Source organism: Notothenia coriiceps, unplaced genomic scaffold, assembly GCF_000735185.1.
Source record: "Notothenia coriiceps isolate Sejong01 unplaced genomic scaffold, NC01 NC01_scaffold00026228, whole genome shotgun sequence".
NCBI lineage: Eukaryota > Metazoa > Chordata > Actinopteri > Perciformes > Nototheniidae > Notothenia > Notothenia coriiceps.
In genome coordinates this window covers 1-18,836 of record NW_011358929.1, presented here as the reverse complement: position 1 = coordinate 18,836, position 18,836 = coordinate 1, and the positions used below count along the sequence as shown (strand labels likewise).

Here is an 18,836-nt window from a genome sequence, read left to right as displayed (position 1 = left end):
TTACTTTTATGTTCTCGGTCTCTCTAAAAAAAATACATCTAAAATATAAGTTGATGGAAGGATTCAGGTGTACAAACTCGAGCCTTATTAGAGAGAGGAGCACCCGTACGTTTATGAGTTAGACATTAAGCCCACTCAATGCAGGAAGTAACTTAAATTAACTTTATTATACTGCTTAACATCTTTCCCACCGTAATTATTGGTAACAGTGGGCGGTCAGCCGTCATCGCTCCGTTTCGTTTTCAAACTCCAGAGATGGTACAGCACAGGGCGGACTCGAGCTGCCTTTGGAGGCGTGGGTTTCTGTTTCTGTCTATCTTACGCACTATCTCCGCCCTCCAGGGAGAGACTTCTCCATTTACTGACCACCTTTTTTTCACGCACCGCCGTTAAATCAAAATTAGGTGTGACGGATTGCAAGAGAGCAAAGGACCCGGCGTCAATTTACCTCCGGATTCCCCCTCGTTTGGAATTTCTGGATTATGGGGACGTCGTTATGCCACGCAGGGTAAACCTCAGCCGCTTTCCAAGATTAAATCACCCGAGCTAGAAGCAAGGAGCACGTTAAAAAATGTGCATGAATCAGATGATGCTGCAAATTATCAGGACTTCGCCTGTAAATACCTCTGGGATGTTTATTTTTGTGTTTTTGCGTTTTAGTGCGCGCAGTGTGCAGTAGGTTTGTGTGCTGCTCGGAGTTGGCACAGCCCACAGACATCACCTATAATAATTATTCGCATTTTTATATCGTCGTGATCTTATGTGCAGCCTACATTAGTAACCATGCAGAACCCGTGTCGTGTCTTTACCCTCGGTGGAGTGTTTGAAATGTAAATATAAGTGAGACATTTTGAACTAATTGGCTCTGTGGATGGTTTGACCAAAACGCGTTAGTAGGACCTGGTATCATTCCGACAGAATACAGCGACGCAGGGGGTATTTGAAGTCACATGTTCCCAGAACAAACATTTAAGATGACAAAAACCGTCCCCAGAAGAGATTCTCTTTATTACCGAGGAAGCTGCATTGGGATCACATCTCAGTTCCTGGATTGCACTAGAGTTGGAGGACAGGGAGCCGAGGAAGAGAGGGAGGAGAAGCAGAGGAGAGCTGGCGAGCTGCACACCAGAGCTGATGGGCAAGCTTTGGCTTCAGTGATGGACTGAGCTGAAGGTGACGGGACCCCCAGTGACAGCCGGCTTCACGCGCCCCCCCCTCCCCTAAGAGCCTTCACACTTCACACAAGGCATGTATGGACACACTGCAGCATAGGTGAGAACAGCAGGAGCTGCCCACACATCGAATTGTCCTAATGATTGAAATACAACCATCTCTCACAGAGGACTACACCGGCCTTGTATTTGGAAACTCAGGTCTGCATAAACTGATTCTACCTTTGTCCCAAAAAGCAAGTACACCTGCAACCTCAGCCCCTTCCCAAGTGCCCTGAAAGCCTGCCGGATTGTGTCTGCAACCTCAGATGTAACTAAGCTATCAAGATTTCTTCTCCAGGAAGTCCTGTGATACTGGGTAAGTGTTGTGCACCTTTGGGCAGAAAGTAAAATAACATGCAGACCACATGTTTGTGACAGCTGGCTTATGAAGGCTCAGTAATCGAGGTGTAGAAGCTGAGTATCATAATGCAAAGGCAGCTGGGTCTATACCAGGTGTTGGGTTCAGGGTCATGGTGAGAATGTTTTTTAAGGTGAAGCATTGAAGGCCAAATGACCTCCAATGACACAGTGATGAGTGAAATGATCATGACTTTATGATATCAGTGACAATTATCCCTAAAGATTAAGAACATTATTATAAACCTGAAATGAAAAATAAGCATGAAACGATACAACTAAAACATGTTAACAGCACTATTTCATGCTAAATTATGAAAATAGAGAAAAATAATAATATCAGCCTTAAGCTTTAAAACCTGTGGTCATTAATAATAATAACAACTTGAATTTATATAGCGCCTTTCATAACCTCAAGGTCGCTTTACAAAGAAACATACAAGGACAAGACATTAAACATAAAAATTGTGTTAACAATTAACACAATCTGTAGGTGTGTGACAGTGTAGCCAGACTGCTTCTGTCTCTACCTTTACCTCACACTCACTTGTGTCATACAGGGTAAATAATCAAGTGTACACAGTGTCTCAACTTTAACACTGCGGTACATTTCTACCAGTATATCAATACAACCCTTGAGGGACAGGACCACATAGGTACAAATAATTAGATTTGCCTCATAACTTTACATACACCTGGTGCCTTTGAAACATGTCTTTCAAGTTTTTTCAAGGCACAGTTTGTTTTAGACCCTATTTGGAGCCCCCCCCCCCCTTACTTGCATTTGCTGGTGGATGTTTGGTAAGACAATTTATGGAGAGTTTTCACGTAGGAGCTTCTGATTATTCATCATTATCTTTGTAGAATATGAAGTCTTAATTATCACATGCAATATTAGCATATAACATAATGCTTTTCAGCACTACTCATGGGATATTTCAGTCAAATAATGTGAGAGCAGTATTCAGGTTTATCAAAGCACATATTTGTTCAAAGTGAATTCAAACACAACTGTAAAAGGAATACACTTCACTTGTCCTTTGGGGCAATTTGCAGAGGCACTCACATTAACATAATATGTGATATGCGACAATTACATTTGTTATATATAAAAATTGAAGGATAAGCTCTACACATTATGATACTATAGCATATGTAAATGCAAAAATAATGTATACCCATAATAATGATAATATTTTCTGGTGAAATTACTGCTAATATTTACAATAAGAGAATATGTAAACTTTTAATAGTAAGTTGCATTCCGTGTCTAATTGGCACAAATATGCTCTGTGTCACTGCCCAAAGATGCATTTTGGATACATAATATCATTCCACAAAGTCAGCATGTGACACCCCCACTCAAATATTATTCATTCATATAATTTTGTTCAATAGAGTATTGATTATTTTCAATTGCATCCATCAACCCCTCTCTTCCTGGGGTGAAATCAGCGTTCAAACCTGATTGATTGGCCGATTACATTTAGATTTCATTGATCCCTTTAGTTTGTAAATGATCCATCTCTGCACATGTAAGAGCTGGGATGTGCAAGTTAGATGTTAATGGCTGGGACCAATGCTTTAAAGCCTTGACCATTGCCATGGTAATCGATGCCAGGCAATTTGTATCATTTTAGCTTTCTGAAATTAGTTGACGATATTTGCCAAAAAGAGTCCCACTTTCCCTGGACAATGCACTGAAGTCTGATGTTTGGCACTGCCATTTTAGCACATATATGAGTGGAGGCCCCTATTTTTACAGTCTATTACATTTCAGTGCGGGCTCTTGAATACAGCTATAATGCAGTAGTGGAGAGAGAGAGGCTCAGTTAATGAAATGTCTGAGGCGGCACACTTGATAGAACGAGATAAGTCCGGCTCACTCTGACTCATTGCCCCTCACAGGATTTCCCCGTCCTCCTCCATACGAAATGCCTATAATATATGAACTATCTCATACATCTCCCAAAGGAATTATTTTCTTAGTTTAGCTGAAATAGCGAGGCGGGAGTCACGGACGTCTTTTAATCTATCCTTGTGGAGGATATGGACTCCTTGCGTCTCTGCCACAGTTGTCAGCTGAGAGCCTGACAGCCAGCAAAGAGCTGAATCTACTCCAACACCAAGTTTCCGTCATAATTCTGCTGCTCTTCAGCCATCTTCAAGGCAACGCATGGAGGGGGCTTTCTCTCGCTGCCAAGGACAGAAAGGCTTTGTTTGTGAGAATGTTCTCTAAAAGAAAGTAGGTACTCCTGTCAGCGAGCTCCTGTCCTGCAATCTTCTCTAATTGTTTCTTTTTGCCTTAGGCCATGAATTTATTTGCCATGCTTTTTTTTTTTTCGAGCAAACCAACGGAGAGAAAACACAAGGTGTTTTTACCCCTCTGGTAATTCTCCTCCATCCCGAACCTCTGTTCTCTCTTCACACAGTCTGACAACGTACTGCATCATAATAAAACAGACCTCTCCTCATGCTCCCCTTCTTTTAATGTCTTGAGATCTTCCAAATGTCCTTTGACAGGTACAATATTTATTGGTGAACTGATGACTGTTTTTTAAAATTATTTTAATCAGAGAACAATGATGAAAGATGGATTTCTAAGTAGGAATGCTTATCAATTAATCATAGTAACAGCTTGTGGCTAAGCAGCATGACATTTAGCCATAAAGGGCAGCTATGATAAGTTAAACGCTGCTTGTGATACAAGTTTATCATTTAATGTAGCCTGCAGTTTTTCTATGGGGAGTGAAATTAAAAGAATGGCTAAAACATTTTTTTTTCTCAAGATATTGACATGCTTGTGAGTGTGTTAACATTCTCTGCAGTAGCCCCAGGTTGTCCCTCCCATGTATTATCATTGCATTATTTTTCACAGTGCTTTAGTTTTTATGTAAGGCAAATCCTTGCTGATGTTTGAGAAAAGCCAGAAGGCCTTTTAACAACACTTACTGCCTTTTTTGAACGTTTTTTTTCAAGAATCCCCAATGTCTCAAAAATTCCACCTGCTACTTCAAAAATGGCTGGAAGTTACATTTCTCCTTGTTTGATTTAATCCAAGTTGTGTTCTTCATTGTGTCTTCTTTGGTCATATTTGTCTATAACAATGCTTTCCTTTCCTTTTATTTACATGCATAACACATTTAATTTTCCTTGTGTTTATTGTTTTAAGTGACTATGGGTCTATGAATCTTAAAAAACTAAAGGACCAACTTGTGTGTGTGTGCGATATAGCTGTATGGACACATCCTCAAAATCGTGGCTGCCGCATCAGAGTCAGTTTGGGTTGGTTGGTCAAGCGGAGGTTGGCTGTGGCGGACCTGGAGTTTTAACCCCAAGTGAGTCAGTCTAGAGGTCTACTTCTCTCTGCTGTCAACTGTACCTAACTCTAACGGTCTGTCGTTGTCCAGTGAGCTTTTTTCTCTGTTATGTATGTTTATAAATGTTCCCCAACCCGCTGTCTTCTCTGACATCTATTGACACCACTGTTGCAGTTGTTAAATGTAAGGTTTACCATACACTGCGACATCTTCCTCTGCCATTGCTTCTAGTCCTTTTCAGCCTTATGAGGCTTTACAAAAGTACCTCCTATATATTAAGGATTTTTTTTTACCGCTCAACCCTCCTCTCAGCCTCTGAGCCCTGCTTTGTCACACTCCCAGAGTTTTATTTTGACATCCTCTAGGTTTGATAGCGCCATTTGCCTTTTACTCAGGCTTTGATACTCTCCGAGTCTCCCTCCTCTCTGCGCTCGGTTTACTTCCCCAGATGAAAGCAGCCATTTCTGCTCCCTACGGGGACAGGAAGAGAAATCATTGTCTGTTAGTTAGCACAGCGTGTAAAGCTGTTGTTTAATTTCACACTTTAAGACTTACGCAGGAATGTTTTTGAAGTGTTGGGAAGAAACAAACAAGATACAGTGCATATTTGACAGGGAATACATAGTTAACAATCACCTCTTTTGAAAATGACAAGATAATTCAGAAGTATCTCAGGACAGTCGGTGTTAAGAGGCTCACATTGCTGCTTGATTTCGTTTGCACAATTTTCAGCTGTTTAATTTGGCTATGCTTATTAACAAGCACAGTAATAATGCTTCTGAATACAGTAGTAAAAATGAAGGTAGTTTGATGGAGAGCCGTGCACAAGCTGCAAACATGTTCCTATGGTAACTAGGCCACACTCCCCTTGGCTAGCTCACACACACACTCACACAGGCAGGCAGGCAGAGGGACGAGCAGGAGAGAGACAGGAACACACGTGATGGAGAGCAACTTCAGATTTTTTATTCCGGTTATTGTTCTTATGCCTTCCCGCAACTTGAATGGTATTTACATTTTAAAATGTCTGCCTCTTGGCCTTGAGAAAGTGTGGTTACATCGCAGGACGTTGAAAACGTTTTCTTTTCTGTTCCTCCAAAATTACCAAGCCGATCTCAGGTTCTTCCCGTGGCTCCCTCACACCCACACTGCCCTGCTTCCTCAACTCCTCCACCCACCGCTGCTTCCAAATCCTGCTACTCTACCTTTTCTGTGCATTTTACATTTACCAGATTACGGTGCTGTTTCTAAACATAGCACCAGAGTGGCTCTGAGTCACGAGTGTCACTTGTCCCTTTTTGTGGCTCAACTTTTTCTCTGCATTAAACCCAGACAGCCTTTTTTAAACATCCTTAAATGGAAGAATTATCAACATTTTAGGGCTATTATAGTTTAAATAATTGTAGGACTTGCATAACTTTTTCCAACAATAGCCCCTGATGTTGATTCACCTCACATTTAGGCCTATTGCAGGACAGTAGTTCTCTAAGGCCAGCAGTGTACCTGCAATGTCTTTTTATGTTTTTGTGAACCACCGCTCCCATTTAAACGGTGTCAAACCTCCCGGGGCGATGCTGCTCGCTTGTCAAAGAGCCATAAGGTTGATGCAGCGATGTTCAGCGTCTGTCAGTCAAGCAGGCTGATGGTTTGGACAGCTCGCTGTTGGTGAATGGCTCCTGCACACACTATGCTGCACTGTCTGTGGAGAAATTAGGATGGCAGCTACACTACCTTTCAATTACCTAACAATTGTGCTGAGTTACTTTCCACCACTCCCTTTGACCCAGTGCACTTAGCATAATTAGCATATATTTTCTTAAATGTGCACTGGTAGAGTTTACATTTAATTTAAAGAGTTAATTCACCCAATTTAAAAACATTCAGAAATGTGCTGCTTGTGCTATATTTATACACATCCTTTATGTTCTACAGTTCGACTTAAGACCGTGTTTTTAGCTTGATTGTAGCACATGATTTGATTGAAATGCAACATGCCATGATCCTAAATATGATAAACTTGCATTCATTCGACAACATTCTCCCTTCTTTTGATGGCAGCATTTGCTGTACTGTAACTACTGTGCATGATCACGGCAGTGGTAAATTAAGACATAGCTAGGATACCTGGACATAACGACTTACTCTGTGTTATGGACATATTTGAGCTGTTGGGAAAATAGAAAATACAGAGACATAATTACCATATGGTTGTTGTTGACAACAGTATTTACTACTCGGAATATGGCAATTAAGGAGGCATCCGTATGACATGAATGCGACATCTGCACTGGCAGGCCTGTGTGTGTGTGTGTGTGTGTGTGTGTCACCAGAGGCTCCAGACCAGACAAAATGAGATCCTGTGTGTGATCTGTAACGGGAAACACTGTCACCTCGAGACAAAGTGACCGACTGCACCATCAATGCTGTGGATAGTCTCTTAATTTTCTCAGAAGGGTCATCTCCCACCCTCAATGAATAAATCATAAAGAGGCTTCCCACAGGTGATGTAAAAACAAAACACCTGTCGTTGATCACAATGGCTCATCTAGTAGTATAAACAATGCAGAGTCTCCTCTCAGGAGAAATGCAAATGATGGTCAGTGAAGCTTATATTTCTCAGTTTAAATGTGTTTTTTTATTTCCTCAAAGTTGCAGAGTGGCATCAGTAAAAGCCTCCATATTGGCATAATTTGTCATCATTATCACAGTAATGCTTTCATGTCCAAACCAAGCCATGATTTTACAAGCATTTATATTCAGCTGCAGTAAGAAAAGTCACTTGTTTATAAAACAACTTAACACCATAACATTTTCAGTCTATGCTTTCCCAGGAGTATTCTCTGGTTGGTCTATGGCTTTTCTCGGTTTCAGATATGGTTGTGTCCTCAAAATGCAAACACTTGAGGAGACAAGAGTTTACCCCCCAAAATAACTTGTGGGGCCTATTAACAAAATTGAAAGATTGGTTTTCTTGATGATTATTCCAAAGGTCTTGTAGTACAAACTTGACACATTTAAATGTATATCATACAACCATGTTGCAGTGGCCTCCCTTTGTGCAATAAAGCGCTGCCAGGGCAGGGGGGAATCAAATCCCCCATCTATGCTAAAAATAAATATATATATATATATTAGATGGGCTTTTTCAGTGTGAATATGTTTTAATATAAAACCAACTTAGAATCTTTGTGAATTTGGGACTAGCTGGTTGTCATGTTAGCATGTGGAGTTAGCCTTTAGCCCAAACCACATGTCTTTCCTTTGACAGGCTGGCAGAGCTGCTAACTGTGGACTCTTGTTTATCGCTTCGTAAGTTGGTGGCAGCTGGTTTACACTGAAGCAATGTAACTGATACCAGAAACAATTAATTGTTAAATGAACATGATGAAATACAATTTATAAATGTTGATTGGTGTTGTCATAGCTTATGAACAATTTGACAATAATAATAATAAAGCTTTATTTATATAGCACTTTTCATACAACACATGCAGCTCAAAGTGCTTTACAAAATGACACATCACAGGTTAAAAACAGACAATAAGAAATTCCCCTGAGATTATTTGTTAAGAAATTTAAAAGGTATATGCAGCAAAATGTTATCATGTTAATAGACGCAAGGAGGTAGAATGTATGATAATACAAATAAAATAAAATACACAACCGAGTCGATGAAACAATATAAAACCCCATAAAACAAAGTGAACATATAGATACAACAGAAATAAAAGAAAAGAGATTAAGACCTATAAAATAAGTAAAACAATATAAAGGCAGGTAAAGTGCGGGGTTGCTAATAAAAAGCTAATCTAAAAAGACATGTCTTTAGCTGTCGTTCAAAAAAACAATAACGGCAGTATATAACGGATGTTGATCTCGCAAATTGCATTTGTTGCATCTCATTGTAGTTTTCGTTGTGATTTTTTCCAATCATTTGAATGGAAAGTTAGTATTGTTTTCTTTGAGTACATGATGAATACAATAGATAGAAAACAAATTGATAAAGAATTAAGAAAGAGCTCTTTGTATTTTAGTTTGGGATGCTTGTTCACTTATCTTGTCGCTTTGTATCCGGATACTTCATCTGGTGTATGTCTATCGCAAAATAAAATCAATCCTGGGTAAAAAGGTTAGGATTTTATTTATTATATTGAAAAGATAAAGTCTCAAAATGTGTATTAATAGAGAGATATATACCAAAGGTTGAGTATGTTTCTCCAACACCCACTCAGTCTTCCTCTTTCTGGCTTTCGCTCCCTCTGTATCACAGTTAGCTAGAGGCTGTTGCCTCCCACACACTTCGTCCTGACAGCAATTTACATTCAGAATAGCCCATGTGAACACATCCATGTGTTATAATGTGTCACGTTTACTTAGAGAACCACATTGGCAATTGGCTGCTTTTGTGGCAATGGTGTTAAACATTTCCAATATGCTAAAATATTCCCCAACATGTCTGTCATTCAATGAGAGATGTCAGGACTCAGCCCCTGCAGGAGAAGCTAAATAAACTCAAATCTTCTTCAGCTGAGGCAGATAGGTCTGATCAGTTCGCTCACTGCACTGTTACCAGGAAAACAGTGTTGTGAAGCTTGATACTTTGTGTCTTTCATCATCTTTATTGTGCAGTTTTGTGCCAATATTTTCTACAGTTCAAGTAGAAGCCCTTGGAGTTGTTTCCATGGATACCAAACAATTAGCTTGGATTCAGAATAGATCCTGGAGAGTCGCCTATTTAGAGGCTTTGGGAGCGAGAAATCATAGGAAGACAGTGTCTTTATTTTCTGTTGCAAAGGGGCGGGGGAAGTAAACCCAAAACAGCTCCTTTAGCTAAATGGGGTATATATATATATACAGTATAAACTGCTCAAACCAATCGATCACAGAACAAATAGAGTAGAATGAATATGAAAATGAAACATAATCACGTTCTCAGCATTAAGAGACCAACCTATAGATGAATCTGAAATGTTATGCCACACTTTCAAAGAAACACATGTATGGTTTTGATTACACCACCAGCTTAGATAAATGCATTAATACAGTAACCAGGGTTAAAAAGAAAGTCGTCTTTGGCTTCAAGGGGCTTGAAACACCGAGGGGGGGGGCCGGGGTTTGTGTGCGAATAAATTGTGCTTCAATTTAGAGTACTTTCACATAGAATGACAATATTATACATTTAAAAAGTTTCATTTCTCTGAGCAACGTACCGCAAATAATGTTTTACGTTGTGGATGTAATGTAACATCATGGAGGCTCTCCTGTCCCATCAAGCCTTAGGAAGAGCACCGAGCTTTAGAGCCAATTTGACATAGAAGCTACAATTTTACGGTCCATCACTTGATATCATTGGGCCCATAAACACTTTGTCCATAGACTTACATTGGGAAAGAGACCTCTGCAGATCAATGGAACACTTTCTAGGCGTCACATCCTCTGCAAAATGAATTGTTTCACTATCAGATATGACTTTTTGTCCAATGCAATAGGCAATGACTCGAAAAAAAAACAAGTTCAAATTATTGTATCTCCATTCAAGTCACCGGACAACTGAACCAAAAATCAATTGAACACGGCTGGGAAATGCTCTAGTGCACTTGCTTTATGGGCCTTAATGGAATTCACTGAGTTCACTGGGTAACACTTGGATAATATTTATATTCACCTCTCGCACATACTTGAAACATTTTCTGGGTAAGAGAACCATGTTTTATCCCAGTATGCAAATAATTCAAAGCAAATACTGAAGTGTGCCTGAATGTAGCGAGGAAGCTAACTAGCTATGTATAAAGATGACTACCCCCTTTTTATTCCACCTCTAAACTCTGATTGCACATTTGTTCCCTCTAACAGCTACCGACGGGCACAATAGCAGACCTATTTGAATTGCTGAACAAATTGCACATGTGGGCGGCGATTCACAGGTCTGTAAACAGGCTAGGAAACAAGACAGTTTTTCAAGAGGGAGGAATTTTAATCAAAATGTCCCATAAACAAATCTTGCATTTATGCAGTTGCTTATATACTGTAGAGAGATAAGGATTGAGGAATCCTGAGGATGCTCCGGCTGAATTTGCTAGGCCAACACACAGGAAAGAAAGCCTCAGATCTGATTCCCTAGATTACTGTCTATACTTGTATCGATCCTTCATCATAATCCAGTTTGCTCAAGCCCTAACGTAGACGAGGACCATAAAGTTCAGTATGACTCATTGTTAGCTCTTCCCACCATATATGATTTATATGAATATATATTAATAAATTCAGCATTCAGCTTCCGTCTCTTGTTATCAAGTGACTGCAAATCAATGCAGCCTGTTATCACAACACTGGAATAGGACACACCTCATTCTTTTTTCAGTTTATATAAATATTTCATTGAAAATTCAGCACTCATTTATTGAAAGGTCGAATTTTCCTCTAGCTTTCATGCCATGTGACCTAGTTACTCTAAATCAATGCAGCATACTGTACTGTACTATACTGGAAAAGTAGCACACACCTGTTTTCTTTTTTATATTTTAACAATTTACTTGGAATGTTATTTATATATACTTCTCACAGGTTTTCGACTGGCTTTGGAAACATAATTGTTTCTCATGGAAAGGTCGATGAATAGCGTCTGACAGTCACAATGTTGTTCTTTGTGTTTTTTGGAGGCTGTAGCTGTCTGTGCTTGTGCTTTACTAACACCTCTTATGCTGCACTGCTGATGTGCTGAAAGCTTATTTGTGATTATGATGTGTTTGGCATGTTTTTTTTAAATGCTTTGTGTGTATTTGACCAAAGCAATGCAAGCAATAAATAAGATAATGAGACTTGTCAAAATGTCTACAAATGTCCTTTAAAAACCTCATAAAGGGTGGATAATATGGTACTGTTTAGTGATATGTAAAAATGACATCAACAAATAGTGCTTAAAAAACTAAGAATATAACAACTGCAGTTATTATACCAAGATTCATCATTATATGACGTTAAAGTGTTGAAATGCAATATTGTACTAATGTGTTTCATTCCCTTCGTGATTCATTTAAAAAGATATTTTGAGTAATTGTATTATCACATCATGATACTTCTTTAATATTGTTCCTGGCCTCATGCTGTTTTAAACAAAGAGTGTCAGTGCACTTTGTAAGCCTTTGTACTGTTTCATTTAAAGTGGAGGTAAAATGAATCTTTTAGCTTATTATGGTTCATTGTATTTATTTTTTCACCAAATCTGGTTACAATACTTACTACAAGTCAATGCAATTAGGCTTTGAGGTTGTCTACAATGTCTTTGTATGCATTTATTGATTCCTTTTTTCTTTCTTTTCCAATAGACCAATCTCGCAGGGCAAGTTTTGCCTCTGTAAGACAGTCGAGCATGGAGACGCCTCCCAATGCCACCCCGCAGCCCTTCAGACAGCCGGTGAGTATTTAAATGTTGGTCACACTCTCCTGATGCATATGTACGCTTTCCGCTAGAAAACATATGCAACTTGGCTTTTTGGGCCAATCTGATATTACAAGGGAACAATGCCAATGTGATTTTAAAGGAGGAGTTAGCACGTTCATATGGTTTTCATACGTTGAATTATAACTTAACTGGATGATGTTTTTCAATCCAGTTTATTCTGTCAGTTTCTTTTACTATTTACTTATTATTATTATGTATTTTCCCGTGTTGAAACTTCAGAGTTTTCTGAATCGGAGGCTGAAGGGCTCCATCAAGAGGGCCAAAAGTCAACCCAAACTGGACCGGACCAGCAGCTTCAGACAAATGATTTTGCCCCGGTTTCGAAGTGCGGACCAAGAGAGGTGTGTAGCATTTACTGTATAAAGGGTCATATATTTAAAAGTAAAACCAACCGTTTCTTAACCTCACTGTCACATGGGGTTTGGCCATTTTCACAACATAGTTTTTACTTATCATAGCAGGAAAAGTACAGGTGTACCTGTATACAGTATCTTTAATGATGAAGAGTTCCCTGTTTATATGGCTAACACGGCTGATCAAATTAAACAGGGCCATTGTTAAGGTTTTAGTTACCTGCGCTTCTTCAAATGTCGAAATATCTCCTGCAAAAAATAGTCTAATGCTACTCTGTTGTGATGATCCCCTAACTTTTCATCAATCGTTTTATACCATTTCAAGCCCTTTAGTAAAGTGGATTGAATGGTTAAACAAATGGTGTCATCATCAAGCCACTCAGCATAATATAGAAGTTTTAACATAACAGATTTACCTAAGGTTGAAACCTTGTCGATTTCTATTAATTTGTGGTCTGTGTGGCTGCTCCTCTTCTTATCAGTGCACAAAAGAGAAAACTATATAAAACTATCATGAATTGAATTTGTTGAAACATCTTATATTCAGTTGTTGTTGTTAGAATAACATTAATCCTACATTGCTCATATCAATGGTATTTCTGTTTTATCTTCAGGACTCATAGCTTGCAGAGACTCTCATGACAGCTTTTCTTTCTTGTTTTTGTTTCCTGACGTGAGGTCACATCCCAGGAGGTTCAGGCTTGCAAAGTGACCAAAATGTTCTGCAGTTCTCACACAATCCTGTCACGACGCACATATGGGAAATGTAAAGATGTAGAGAGGCAGAACGTAACGCTGACAGCACAATTTCCTCCAGCAACGTGGGATGCATAGTAGACATTTTCAGGAATGGTGCGGATGTCCAGTGCTCAGAGAAGAGGAATGTGTCATGTAGCGCAGGATATCAAAAATATATTTTTAGAAAAATGAAGCCAAGCAGAAGCCCGGGTCACATTTTTTAATGTATAACATTATTAGGACTGTGTCCAGGGGAGGCAGCTCTGGATGTGGTGGTGGTAGCAATATGGTTTTGGAGTTAAAGGGACTTTGTGCCTCAGTCATCCTCTAACCACAGCCGTGGACTGGCTCCCACCGCTGCCTCAGACAGCTGCCTTCACAGCCTGCTTGAGTTCTGCCCACACACGCTTAATTCACTCAGTACTGCTGCTAAGTTGACTTTGCTATAAACCCTTGGAGTCCAACTTCACACTCTAGCTTTCCAACCCAGCTGCTCTACCTTTGCTGCCAAATTGGTTTAGCGGAGCCGTACAGCACGGCTCCTCAAACCAGACTATTGAATGCACCTCTGACCAACATAAAATCTGGCCTTAAATTAGTGCTCTTCATTTTCTGCATAATTAGCAGGTGTTTCTTCCAAGCCACTGCTTTCTCTTTCTCTCTCATGTTCAAAGCCTGTGTTAATAACGCAGCATGCTTGCGCCGGCTTCCTGTTGCAGATATGCTCCACATTTTCATTCTTTTTGAAAAATAATAACATTTGGGAAAATAGGCTGTTAAATGAGAAGACGGTCGTATTTGCCTGTGATGTTTTTGGGAAGAAATAGACTTTTACCCTCTTCTGCTGTGCCCCACACTGCTTCAGGCCTTCAGGTAAAACGCTCAAGTTTCTAGGTTATTATCTGATACCAGCGTAATGACATGAGGGATATCACTCTCTTAACCAACTCTCAAAGAAAAGGTTTTTCCTCCATTCCTTTTTTTCAATTTGCGCTCTGTCCTTGCTTTGCCAAAGAGACAGATTTGGCTCACTTTTTTTTATTTCCTTTTCCACCACCTCTTAATTTTCCTGATAGAGCTGCCCCCTTTAAAGGAGGTTACCCAATGATCAGGTCTAATCCTTTGAGCCCTTTTATGTCCACACTACATTATTTCTGCAGATTAGCCCCACTGAACGGCTTACCTTTATCCCCATTTACACAGTGGGCAATACCAACATCACCACATTGACTGTTTTTTAATTCATGTGCAGTTGAAATGACGAAAATGCCAGACAACTAACTGTAACACTGTAGACTAATTTCCCAATGGGCAGCATGCCTCACATGAGGCGAGTCAACAGACCAAACTGCAAACAAAAGAACTGGAAATCTGGTATTCTTAGCTTTCCTATAAAACTCATTATGAAAGGATCATATCTCAAAGATCCTACTGAAATTGCAGGAGTAAGGATTTCCGGGTGCCTTATTTTTTGTTTTATGAAATCCTTTTTGTATTGTTAATCTAAATACCATAACATATAATAAAACATGGTTATGGTATAATAAAGAACCATATCTGAATCCTTCTCTCACCAGGACACGCTTGATGCAGAGCTTCAAAGAATCCCACTCCCATGAATCCCTACTTTCTCCTAGCAGTGCTGCGGAGGCTTTGGACCTCGTTTTGGATGAAGATGCCATAATCAAACCTGTCCACTCGAGCATTTTAGGACAAGAGTACTGCTTTGAGGTGTGTTGTGTAATCATTTCTACTCTCCCTGGCTTTATCTGCCTCTAATGGACCCATCTTTTCTAGACTAATTGTAGATTTCTACAGCCAACCAACCAATAAGAAACTTTAAAGCCAGTTCTCAGCTCTCTCTGAATTTCATATATTGTTAAAAGGGATTTGTTTTAAAAGGTTTGTTAGATTAGTCTTCATTTTCTTTCACACAAAGAATTTCTCTGGTTTCAGCTTATTAAAGGTGAGAATTTACAGTTTCTCCCTGTTTGTGCGCCTGAAAATCTTTCTATTATGGAAAAGACAAGGAATTTGAAGAAGTTACAAGTCAATACACTTCTGATCGAATGGGACAAACTGTCAACAAATAGTGGAAATAGTTGTTAGCTGAAGCTATTAATATAATAATATAATAATGTAGGCACTAAATATTTGTTTTGTCTGCAGGTAACAACCAATTCAGGCACAAAATGTTTCGCCTGCCGTTCAGCTTCAGAGAGAGACAAGTGGATTGAAAATCTGCAGCGAGCGGTCAAACCAAACAAGGTAGATTCTGTATTTCATCACCAAATCCAGGTTGTAACATTGTGAACAGATGTAAATAAGGGCTGCTATAATGCAGTAACAGGACTCCTTGTTTCAATTCCAGGACAACAGCAGACGGGTGGATAATGTGCTCAAGTTGTGGATCATTGAAGCTCGAGACCTCCCGGCTAAGAAGCGCTACTATTGTGAGCTGTGTCTGGATGACATGCTGTACGCACGCACCACCAGCAAACCCCGGACCGACACCGTCTTCTGGGGCGAGCATTTTGAGTTCAACAATTTGCCTACCATTCGTAGCCTTCGTTTTCACCTCTACAAGGAAACTGACAAAAAGAGACGCAAGGTAATGTCTTCTCTAGCCTATTAACAACAGAACATAACTGGGTACTCTTGATTTAAATAGTCCGCATACATATGTTTTGTTATTTGTAACATTCAACATCGTATTAGGTGAGATTCAGCATTCAAATGATTTTGACCTGGCTGTGGATGTTTAACAGATTATTCACATAATCTGTGTCAATATGCATGACATTTAACATATAATCACTACTACTTTATACAATGTATTTAAAGTACACAAACTTGTAGTTAGTTAACTGTGACCAAAAACATTAGTCAAAAAACATTTCATATTGCCACAAAACATTACAATTTATTTGTGTTGTATTTCCTTGGCTAATCTAGGAGAAAAGCACATATCTCGGCCTTGTCAGCATCCCCATCTCCAGCATCACGGGCCGGCAGTTTGTGGAGCAGTGGTACCCGGTCATACAGTCCAGTGTCTTGGCCAAAAGCGGCGGTGTCGGGAGTACCAAAGTGATCAACGCCTCAATACGTGTCAAATCTCGCTACCAGACAATGAACATCCTCCCGATGGAGCTGTACAAGGAGTTTGCAGAGTACATCACCAACAACTACCGAACACTGTGTGCCGTCCTGGAGCCACTGCTGAGCGTGAAGAGCAAAGAGGAGGTGGCCTTCGCTCTGGTGCACATCCTGCAAAGCACAGGAAAGACAAAGGTGGGCGAATATGACTTGGTTGCTGATAAAAAATCAGCAATCCCCTATAAATTGTCGCTGTTATGATCTGTAGGTTCCTTGCACTGGCTTGAATTTGAACTACATTTGAATGTTACCTCTTCTCAGGAGTTCCTGTCTGACATGGCCATGTGTGAGGTGGATCGATTCATGGACAGAGAGCACTTGATTTTCCGAGAGAACACGCTAGCTACGAAGGCTGTGGAAGAGTACCTCAAACTGATAGGTCACAGATACCTCAAAGATGCTATAGGTGAGTCAGCTGTTGATTAAAACAGTGTGTATTAAATCTAATGAAAGGAGTTGATGAAGCTTAAAGTGTGATTTACTTACATTTCAGCATGACAGCTTCTGTCATTTAGCACAATATGTGATATTGTTATATGTTGAGATTGTTTCTTTCTACATTGGTGATTCATTTGTGACATTTTTTAAATTACTTGTATTTATTGTGGTGACAGAATCAAGAAATACTAGTCTTAAAAAAACCTGTCTAAATGTCATATCAACAAATAAGAAATAGGCTTTAATACCATTTCTAGCACGATATAACATGAAAATGTCTTCCTTTATCCTCTCATAAAATGAAAGAAAAATAGCTTTTTAGGACTTTTATTGATGCACACAATCCAGTAGACTGTATCTGATTCAAAACAAGACATCACTTTTAAGGTATAACAAATATATGTGACGTTTATATTTTATGTTAAAGTTTAAAAAACAAATTGGTACATGGACATTAATTTCTTCAAGCAGTTTCGAGCTAAACTTTTTGTATGTTTTGTATTTTGGTAAAAATTAAGAATGTTTGATCTACAACCTACAGGTGACTTTATTCGAGCCTTATACGAGTCTGAGGAGAACTGTGAGGTGGATCCCATGCGCGTCCCGCCCTCAGTCCTCGCTGACCATCAAGCCAACCTTCGAATGTGCAGTGAGCTTCTACTCTGCAAGATCATCAACTCGCTTTGGTAATTTATTTTTATATTTAAACCTCAGATAACAGTATAAGTGTTCTGTTCTTTATCTGTGTTGATTGGTGCCTGGTAGGATCTAAAACCTGAAAAAGCTGTGTGGCGTCCATTTTAGTACACAGCAAAGAAAATCTAGTGTATTGCATGTCCCAGTTTCCACTTTTCCTGTAGGCAGAACGATAGAAAAAGGTCTCAAACATAATAATTAATTTTGGAATTGAGTATTTTATGAACGACAAATACAAAGTAAAGTTTTGAACAACACTCATTGTTCAAAAATATTTCCCGTTTTTGGTTATTTAAACGAAACAGAGAAATAAACCAAAACGCCCCAGCCAACACAAATTCTCTGAAAGATACAGGGAAGAAATGCAAACATAAACAAATAAAATAAAAGATTCTTAGCGACAAATGAAAATAAACAGCCTTTTATTTAACCTCCAGAGACCCACCCATTCATTTTTGTCCTCTGTGGAGCACATTGGGTTTTGGTCCATTACTTTGAGGTTATACATGCCACAGCTTAAGTTCAATTGTACTCCACAGAGGACATCCTGGGCTTTTCAAACATATGACATATGTGGGGGTGTGGGTTTGAAAAAGATAATTTCATTGTATTTCAAAATGGCGTCCATCAACACAAGCACTATTTATAGAAAGAGAAATGGTAAGTTTGTCATTTTGTAATTACCAGTGTTGTGAGTTCAGGCCTGGAATTTCGTCATCTTAGTATTAATTATAGTAAGTGAACATCTTAGGAGTTAGTGTAGTGAGTTTTCAGAGCAGTGTAATACTTATTTGACCTAAAACTAAATGTTTTTATGAATGTCCTCTGAGGAGGACGTGGGGATTTGCTAACTTTTTATTTCCCTCATTTTACCCAACACAAATGGAGTCCACTATGGGCCAAAACTAACACTTAGGTTTCTGTAGGGTTCATGGCAGGTGCAGTGAGAAAACATACATCAAGTGCCTCAAGTGTCAGATGTATCTCTGCATTTCAAAAAAGGATGGAGTACTACAAATGAGGGCTCAGTATGTGTTGCATTGGTTGTTGTGCTCTAATGTTGTCTACATGTGCTTGTATGTTAATGTTGTTTGTATACTAT

General features: G+C 39.3%; 1 protein-coding gene across 1 annotated transcript; it reads left to right on the top strand.

Annotated features, from left to right (window-relative positions):
- The first annotated feature begins 340 nt into the window (after positions 1 to 340).
- LOC104956707 (ras/Rap GTPase-activating protein SynGAP-like) lies at positions 341 to 17,810 on the top strand. The gene is made up of 11 exons (XM_010784238.1): positions 341 to 1,530; positions 4,806 to 4,909; positions 12,217 to 12,305; positions 12,573 to 12,694; positions 15,022 to 15,175; positions 15,614 to 15,712; positions 15,816 to 16,055; positions 16,400 to 16,735; positions 16,862 to 17,006; positions 17,580 to 17,724; positions 17,804 to 17,810. The coding sequence occupies exons 2-11, from the start codon at positions 4,810 to 4,812 to the stop codon at positions 17,808 to 17,810; spliced, it is 1,437 nt and encodes a 478-aa protein (XP_010782540.1). The 5' UTR covers positions 341 to 1,530; positions 4,806 to 4,809.
- Positions 17,811 to 18,836: the final 1,026 nt, after the last annotated feature.

Bases quoted from the DNA above. Each gene is read 5' to 3' on its own strand.
- LOC104956707 (XM_010784238.1), top strand. From the start codon at position 4,810: ATGGACACATCCTCAAAATCGTGGCTGCCGCATCAGAGTCAGTTTGGG. The intron at 15,713-15,815 runs GTAGATTCTGTA...TTTCAATTCCAG, and splicing joins GAGCGGTCAAACCAAACAAG to GACAACAGCAGACGGGTGGA. The intron at 16,056-16,399 runs GTAATGTCTTCT...TGGCTAATCTAG, and splicing joins CTGACAAAAAGAGACGCAAG to GAGAAAAGCACATATCTCGG.